This window comes from Alligator mississippiensis, unplaced genomic scaffold (assembly GCF_030867095.1).
Source record: "Alligator mississippiensis isolate rAllMis1 unplaced genomic scaffold, rAllMis1 scaffold_21, whole genome shotgun sequence".
NCBI classification, from domain to species: Eukaryota; Metazoa; Chordata; order Crocodylia; family Alligatoridae; genus Alligator; species Alligator mississippiensis.
This window is the reverse complement of record NW_026775376.1, coordinates 27,787-37,061: the sequence shown is the minus strand read 5'-3', so window position 1 is coordinate 37,061 and position 9,275 is coordinate 27,787. Positions and strand designations below refer to the sequence as shown.

Sequence of the window (9,275 nt, the reverse complement as noted above, 5' to 3'; positions counted from 1 at the left end):
GTCTGGGCCTAGGCAGTGTTGGCTCTAGATTGTCTACCAATTAGAACCGCTCGAATTGAAACACCCTCCCTCCGTACCCAAGCATGTCTATAGGCAGCCTTTGTGGTTTTCTGACATTTTGAACACTTGATACTTTGCCATATGCTGTGGTCATGTGCAGCTTAGCCACAAGTTGGGGGCTGGGGGCAGGAGTCACAGGATGGGATTCTCTGGTCTCTGTTACATGGCAAGTCAGGGAAGATGGTGACAATGGGACCTTCTGGCCTAAATGCTGGGGAAAGGGCAAGAAGGAAGAACATCAGGTACCAGCTTCTGTTCTCCATCTCCACATCAGCATAACAAAGCACCAAGACACGTCCTTTGGAGCGCAGAAAGAAGCCTTGGGATGCTGCCTTGCTCTGCCCCTCTGCACTTCGTGTCTGAGACAGTGAAATCAAAGTCATCAATTGTTCTGCTGCATTTCTCAGTTTGCCTGTAGTACTCATTGTTATCTTAACAAGCCCCAGTGGAGCTCATTTATAGGACAAATAATAATGCCAAGGGCCCAGGAGCTGCTCCTTTTGGGTAACCGGTTCCAGGTGGAAGGAAAAGGAGAACAAATGCTGGAGAGGAGTCTGTTTATTAAACTTTTTGGCAAACTTTGCTTCAGTGTGCCAAATCTCTCTCTAGTGCTTCCTGGCCATTGAGATCAGGGATGGGAAGTAATGACAACATCCTGCCCGCCCCTTGGCTCTGCCTAGATCCTCTGCTCAAGAACATTCCCAAATGTGTGGTCTTGTCTCCTAGTGAATGATGTAGCTGATGGGACAGCCGGGATTCACCATCTTCAAGTCAGAGAAATTTTCACCTGGTAAAATCAGGAACAAAACTCCCCCTGGCTTCAGTAGGAACCTGATTCCATACCCCAGCCCCAACGCCCTAATATTGTGGCACCCGTCCATCCTTAATGCAAGGGACATCATAAAACTCCCAGCAGGCAGCAGCCTGATATTTGTAGCAATGAGGACCTGGGTCCCAGGGACTGCTGGAGGCCACGTGGGACGGTGGACACTGACTGAAGGGGCAATGTGCAAACAAGGAGGCCCTGCCTCTATTGGGAAGCCAACCAGCTGCTGCTGGGAATTGCTGCTGCCTCATGCACTACCACTGTCCAGTGCACAGAGCCGCCCTCTTAGGCTCTGGTGTAAGGGGCTCAGCTCCACTGACGTCCCTAGGGAATCATCTCCTTTTGCTACCAGAGAGCATGACTCTGTGACACATTTGACCTATCCCACTTCTTAGGTATTGCACACTCTTGGGCCAAAGTGTTCAAACACTGGTGTCCAGAGTTAGTTGCCCAAGTACAGCCTGTGACACCTCCATAAAAGTCACCTGGTTTTCAGGGTGTCTCAGGCCACAGTGGCAGGAGGAGAACTGCCCTTCGCACAACCATGTCGTCTGGTGAAGTAGCCTCTGGAAAGGTTTAGTTACCCAACTCCAGGCCCCCAAGCTGGAGGGTTTCTGCAGGAGTTTCTGCACTCCCTGACCCCTTCCTTGTCACACTTTAGGCAAACAAGTGCTCTTCACTTGGGCTGTTCTGCCCAGCAAGCCAGGTGCCGTGCGCCGTGCAGGACACAGCGCCATGGGCTGCCCAGCCTTACCAGGCTGCTTCACTATTCCTGTAGCTCCCATGAGACAGCCGGATAATTAATTTTGGATTAGCGCTCTGTGCACGTGTGTGCTGGGTGGAGCTGTTAGGGTAGATTGTCACATTTCTGCTTGAGGTTGCACCTGCCTGAATGCGCATTATAGTATTATTTAAACTTTTGTTTTATATTTAGCCTTACTTTACCATTGCTTAAGTATTGTATAGCCTTATTATTATTGGAACTTGTCATTTTCCCGCTGTCTGCAATATCAGCTGGCCTTGAGCTGTTCTCACATTACAGCCTCTTGCAGGAAGCTGATGCCCTTGAGTTTACTTGCATGTTGTTTCTTTCCTTTTTATCACTGAGAAGTTTGTCTAACATAACATAGTATTAGCCTTGTTACCAGCTCAGACTAACTGAACTTGGCACTAACCAGCTGAATCAGAGGGTTGAAATGATTGGATGTGTTAATGAAACGTGATGAGAGGAGACCAATGGACAGCAGGCAGATTGGGACACTGGAAAAAGACCAAACTGAGATGTGGACATGTGATGGGTCTGTTGAACCCAGTCACAGGATGGGATTCTCTGGAAGCAAAGAGTCATCAGAGAAGTGAAGTTGAAGAAAGCATAAAATGGGGCAGCAAGAAAGTTAAGGGTGTCTCATCATAAATCCAGCCTTCAACACCTGTCTGAATTTTACCAGCCATAAAAACGTTCCACTGATACAGCCTCTGCCTTCAGGAAGTGACGTGCCACCGTTTCTCTGGAGCAGGGTTACCATCTGGAAATTGGGTGACCTCATTGTACTAAGTGTTTTTCTCTCTCTTGGATGGCACCAAATTATGGGGAAGCGTGGTCACACTTGAAGATAGGCCACAGATATAGGTGGACCTAGATAGGCTGGCAAGTTGGGTTGATCGGAAGCACATGAAGTTCAACATTGAGAAATGTAAAGTGCTCCATCTGGGGACGAACAACCCCCTACACACCTACAGGCTTGGCGGCACCAAATTGACCAACACTACGAAGGAAAGGGACCTGGGGGATCTGGAAAAACGTCTTCACAGTTAGGGTGTCCGGACTGTGGAATAAGCTCCCCCCAAGAGGTGGTGCAATCGCTTACCCTGGAAATCTTCAGGAGGAGACTGGACAGTCACCTTGCTGGGGTCACCTGACCCCAGTTACCTTTCCTGCTTGGTGCAGGGGGCTGAACCCGATGATCTTCCAAGGTCCCTTCCAGCCTTACAATCAATTAATCTATGAACCTCTCACTAGATAATGCCCCCCTTAGGCAAGAGGTCACAAAGAATGCCCTCCATGTCTATAGCATACTTCGGAGATAAAAATTATGATGCAAACTTTCCGATTCACCCTCATACAATATCAGCATACGTGCCCTTGTCCACCAGAGGAAAAAGGCCATTGTTTGAGACGGGGCTATGTTGGAAAATAGCTGTGCGTTCAATATCAATGCATACCTTATCTGTGCATAGTTAATTCTTTTTTTTTGATAATATTAAGAAAACAGGAGGAATTACTTTTGGACTGACCATTGTAGTAATGCATGAGACATTTCTATTCTGTCCATTGTGTTCCCAGCATCAAACCCAGTTATGTGGCTACCTCACGGTATAACGTACTGTGAGTTCACAGCTTATCCCGTGTTTGTGCTGCAAATTAACTTGGAACTATCTCTACTCAACGTGCAGTTTACAGCTGAGTTAAAAAAAGAATGATTATATCTTAATGTGCCCTAATACAGAAAGCTCCAAAAGAGGTTTCTGAAAGGAGAATAAAGTGAAAACAACACACTCCCTTCAATTATGGGGTTCACAGTAACCCTAAAGAGCTAATCCAAAAGAACTGTGTCGTCCTAAGTATGACGTATGATGAGAGCTATCTACCATCAAAACTATGCCTTGATTTAATTCTGTGTTTGGGACACCATCCCTGGAGCATTCTGCATCTCTCTGAGCCTAATAATACAGAGCTGCATTAGCAGGTGCAGCCTTCTTTCAATGGAGACTCAAATGGTTAATCCTTTGGAGTCATTCCAGTAAGATTTTCCTTGTTTCATAGCATCAGCCCTTTCAGACAGTTGCGGCATCATTAGTCAGTCTGCTCTGAATCTCCGAGTTTCTACTTAATCTCTGAGTCGACCCACTGTTTATGTTAGGTACATTGTAAGCCCATCATTTCGGCCAGATGAAGCCGTCTGCAAACCCAGGATTGTAAGTGGCTTTCACCCTGCTCAAATGCTGACATCTGAACTAGACTGCATGGTAGCAGGTGAGTTGAGATTCCCTTTGATTACCTTTTTGTGCCTGTTTCTGTCTCTGCTGACTCTTGGGACTTCCAGGGCCGGCAGTCTGCACAGATGAGGGGCTCTGTCCTGGCTGGCACTGTTCTCCCTCAACTCCAAATGACTTCCCTGGGACACAGCTCAATGAGGGGCTGAGCCCACAGCTTGTGGTCCTGTGAGTCTAACAAATCCCAAGTATACAAAGAGCTATGCATGGCCAGGGTGTGTCCGGAGCAGAAGTGAGATCCATAATCTTTTCCAAGATTGCTGTGTGAGGCTTTGCTTTCTGTTCCTTACGAGGAGCACCGAGTCTCACCAAGTCTCCTCCATACTGCAGCAAGTGCTCTCGTGTGTGTGCCAGGCACATCTGCAGGGGAACAGCACTGCCATGATCCACTTCAGAAACCAGAGCTATTCTGCTTTTCTGAATCAAAAGTCAGACTTGCTTTGGCAACATGGTCCTAATGTTACTTGAGACATTCGAGTGATCAGTCACTTCCTGCTCTTGGCTTTTCCCCTAACGCTGCACAGAAAGCACTGGCAGACTCTTCAAAGTTAAAGGCAGAAGAAGGATGTGCAGTGTACCTTCACAAACAGGTCACCTTTCTGCCTAGGGTCCAGTCCAGGATATGGGATGCTCTCTCATCTCTGGTCTCTTACAGTCAAATTTGGATACCCAAACTCATTCTGGATAGCCCCTTCCTCCATTGAGGTGCATGGAACAGTTCAGGATGGCAGGGGTGCTGAGTGTGTGAGGGGCCATGGCAGTCTGGCACACCCTGTGGTGTGCAGAGAGGAAAGTGAGAAGAGCAAATCACCCCACTAAAATATCATCAGCTCTACAGAGCTCCCTATGTTCACTCACTGTGAGCCAAAATCTCTCACCCTTCCTTACTTTGGGAAGTACCGCTGCAGGTAAATGGCTGCTCCACGTGTAAGCAGGAAGTCATGGTCCTGCGGAGTGTTTCTTGGCTGGTTCGTTTGGTGATCTAGAATGAAATTCTCAAAGCATGTACTCCGGGAAGCTAGGGCAAGAGCAAGGTTGTTTTTTGTTTGAGAGAAGACGGAGGAAAAAAATCAAGAGAGAATATCATACACAGCATTTGTTTTTTGTTGTGCTGAATGCAAACACTGCATGCATGAGCTAGGTATAATCTGGGGTCAGTTCTGATGCACTGGGCATATTATGCTTATGGTAGTCTTTGTAAATGATTACCACACTCAGACCTGGGCGTTCTTTCCACCTCTGGCCGTGTGTCACCGCTCAGTTCAACATCCACCAAGTCCCAACAGGATTTTTGTCTCCCTTTTCCAGCTGATATGCAGAGGAGGTCTCTCAAACTGCATAGTTAAAACCTGTGTGTCCAACTCAAGAGGTGACAGGTTCAATCTTTTCCCCTACCCGTCGTGCAACATTTAATAACATCAGGGTCTATTCCCATGCTGTCATTCTAACCCACAATTCCTTTTGTCCCTTTCTGCAGGCCTGTGCATATATGTCCGTCCACATTTGGCCTACGCAATTCTGGGTCTAGCATGGAGAGCAAGGTGGGAAAGAGGAATCACAGCATGGGCAGAGAGGTCATTCTGCTGGGAATTTCTGACCAGCGAGAGCTGCAGTGGCTCGTTTTTGTGGTGTTTTCCTTGGTCTATGCTGTGACTGTGCTGGGAAACCTCACTATAATCACACTGGCCTCCTTGGACTCTCAACTGCACACCCCTATGTACTTCTTCCTCAGCAACCTGGCCTTCTTGAACTTGTGCTATGTTTCTATTGTGGTCCCGAAAATGCTGACTAACATCCTGACAGGGAGCAAGAGCATTTCCTATGAGCTGTGTGCAGCGCAGGTCTGCATCACTTTGTTCCTGGGCTCCACTGAATACCTCATCCTCATGGTGATGGCTTTTGACCTCTATGTAGCCATATGCAACCCCCTGCGCTACAATACTGTCATGGACAGGAGAGTGTGCATCAACCTGGCAGCAGCATCATGGGCAATTGGCATCCTGGCAACAGCCATTCCTTCACCTTTCTTGTGGCCAGTGCTGTGTGGCCCCAATGTCATCAATCATTTCTTCTGTGAAACCCCAGCCCTGGTCAAGTTATCCTGTGCGGACACCTCCAGCACAGAGAAAATGATGTTTATAGGGGGTTTCTTCACCCTCATGTTCCCTCTCTTCCTTGTCCTGATTTCTTACATTGGCATCATTCGGGCTATACTGAAGATTGGCTCTGCTGTGGGGCGCAAGAAAGCCTTCTCCACATGCTCCTCTCACATGACTGTGGTGACCATATTCTATGGGACGGGGATGTTCATGTACATGCAGCCCCAGGCACAGCACTCCCCAGACAAGGACGAGGTGGTTTCTGTCTTCTACGCTGTTCTCAACCCCATGCTGAATCCCCTTATCTACAGTCTGCGCAACAGGGAGGTGAAGGGAGCCCTGGGCAGAGTGCTACAAAGGTACGAGGCCTTTACTGGGACGGAGATGGGAGTCAGCTGTGAAATCAGATTCAACTGCGCCCCCTATAAAACCTTGGGCGTAAGGAAAGGACAGGACAGCAGCAGTTAGTGTTGATCTCACTGTATGTTTGGGAGACAGTCCCTGCACATAGTGCAGGGGGGGGGTGCGGGATTTCTGCAATTGCGCGTCATCAAAGGGTCACCTGGCTCAAAGAGTTCATTACTTGGAATTATTCCACTGTCTTGTAACATCGGTCCTGTTAGGGTGCCGTGTCAGTCAGATGCGAGTGCTGCGGTCCTAGGATGAGCTGGTGGGCATTTTGGTTGTGTTTATAAGAATCCCACACTTTTGGCCAGGAGAACCCTCCAGCAGGCACAGCATAGGATGCTGGTTGTCCCAGCTCATCTGAAGTTGCAGGTGAGTTGGGACGCTTTCCAAATCCCATTTTGTATCCCCTCCGTCGTCTCTGTTGACTCACTCAACTGGAGTGCTTGGGACACAGCCTGTTGAAGCCACCAAAATGTTAGTCCCGTGAGTCTATTCTAGTCCTCACTAGCAACACCTCAGCATGAGAGCGGGGATTCCCTTAGATCTCCTTTTTGTGCCTGCTGCTCTCTCTGATGACTCTTGGACCTTCCCGGGTCAGTAATAGGTGCAGATGTGGAACCCCATACTGTGAGGGACTGGACTCCTGCAACTCCCACTGAATTCCCAGGCTGGGGACTGAAAAGTCAAAGGGACTGAACATCATAGCAGGATACTTTTTTCCACTTGGAGCAGAGAATTGGCTAATAAATAGATGTGAGACTGCAGAAATAGCGAGGGGCTTTGAGAAAAGCTGGGACTGCTCACGGTACCTGTGGGGGAGATGGGTAGAGAACTAGACAGCTGTGCCTGTACAATGTCCCTTTCTCTGTCTCCCCCTCTCTCTTTCTCTCTCTCTTACGATCTGTTTTGTCTGTCTGACTGTTGCACAGAGGCTGTTAAATCTCTGATCTTGTCCATCTTTTCCTTGGAGGAAACAAAGTCTGGGTAGGAGCAGACACTTCTGAAAACTGCCCTGGTGGGAGAGAGTGGGCAGTGTCGTGGCAGGAGCTGCAATTGAGAGGTAGCTCCAGATCAAACGTTGTCTGCAGATGCAGGTGGTGGACACCCTTAAAGACACCGATTCCTGCCATGGAAGGTGTCTTGGAGAGAGGGTGTGAGAACCTTGAATTGGGATTATTGTGGCAGTAGCAGGTTTTTCTTCTAGCACCTCTGCTCTGCTCACCAGGGCACTCCAAGGGAAGACAAGATCCAACAGCCACAAACTCCTGGAAGACCATTTTGAGCTGGACCTAAGGAACAACTTCTTTACTGTCTGAGTCCCCAGGGTCTGGACTAGACTCCCCTCCAGATGTGGGGCAAACACCCGCTCTGGACACTTTCAAGAAACACTTGGATTCTTGCTGGGATCGTCTGACCCCAGATGACTTCCTGCTCCTTGGGTGGGTGGCTGGACCAGGTGATCTTGCGAGGTCCCTTCCAGCCTTAATATCTATGAAATCAATGAAAACCTGTGCCTACACCATGCTATAGCAAAAACCTCTCTCTTGCACCATGCAAGCTGGCTGTAGCAGAGCACCTCTGCTTTCAAGCAGCTTGACCTCATACTTTTGGGTGTGCAAGATGAGGTGAAGTGTCACAAGGCCTGGGCTGTGCCCTCCTGTACACGTCCCAGTGACCCTGCAGCTCCACCATTTTTGGCTCCATCTGGCAAAGCTCACAAGCTCTTGCTTCACCTCTCGCACATGCTCTGTGGGGTCTGATCTGAGCTGCACTAACGCTGCAGCTGCAAAATGGTGCCCTTGTTGTGTCTGGGTGCAAATGGCCTATGAGCACAGTCCCTCTTTTTTGGCATAGGCAAGGGTCCAATCACATTTCTCTTGCCCTCTCTTTTTGCACCCTGGTCTCCCAATCTAATAAATGCATTGTGTGCGCTCTGTGCACCTTAGTGTATTTTTCTGTGCATGTTTTCTCCATTAAACTTGTTATAGTGTTTGGCAGTTGTTGTTTGTCTTGATCTGTACAAGGGTTGCTAAATCTATACTACACCAGTATATCAGGCGTTTAAGAGGCAATCAGCTGTGTGGCAATATCAATACCATATTTACTCAAATCCAAAACAAGGCTTTTCCCCATTCAACATGGAGACTGAAAACCCTCACTTGGATTCAAGTACCAGCTCGAGGCAGGAGGCTGCTGCAGGTCCGGCTGCCGGCCCGGGTCACGGACAGGATGTCTCATGCAGCAGGGGTAGTGCAGGCGTGAGCGCAGGGTGGTGGTGGAAGGAGAGAGGGAGAGATCGTGTAGTGTATGGCCCGGGTGAGTGCGAGGGAGGGGGTGTGTGGTGGGGTTGTTGCACAAACGGCTAGTTTCGTGCCCCTGGAGGCTTTTCCAATATACCTCAAGGAGAGAGTCACACACACTCAGGCTGGATCCATCTTGAGTTTATTTGTTTGCAAACAGATCGACAAGGGAGTTCAATGCTCAAAGCCGAGTCGACGCCTAGCCACGCCCGAAGTTACATTTTTATACCTCTCATGAACAAGATTCCATTGTGGCAATCTGTGATTTGCTACGTTTTTCTGCAAAGTTTAGTACATGCGTAGTCCTAAAACGAGCAAGTAACAAGGGTTGCAAAATTTATGTGCAAAGCAGGCAGTAACTAATCTTTGTGTTCCCACAGGAATCAGCCTTATCGCAAACCGAACATTTGTTCGGACTGTTCCTTATTATGCTACTGATTATCTAATGCAGGAAGAAAGAAGAGAAAAAGAAACAATTTTCAGTTCTCAGCTGTGAGGCCTTTTGTGTAGTGAGATCATGAGACATTT

General features: G+C 48.4%; 1 protein-coding gene across 1 annotated transcript; it reads left to right on the top strand.

The window, feature by feature from the left end:
- Window positions 1–5,055: 5,055 nt before the first annotated feature.
- On the top strand, window positions 5,056–8,403 carry LOC132247314 (olfactory receptor 2B6-like). The gene has a single exon (XM_059720180.1). It carries the CDS (start codon window positions 5,470–5,472, stop codon window positions 6,505–6,507), a length of 1,038 nt encoding a protein of 345 aa, XP_059576163.1. The 5' UTR covers window positions 5,056–5,469; the 3' UTR covers window positions 6,508–8,403.
- Window positions 8,404–9,275: the final 872 nt, after the last annotated feature.

Excerpts from the sequence above, each read along its gene's own strand:
- LOC132247314 (XM_059720180.1), top strand. The coding sequence starts at position 5,470 with ATGGAGAGCAAGGTGGGAAAGAGGAATCACAGCATGGGCAGAGAGGTC.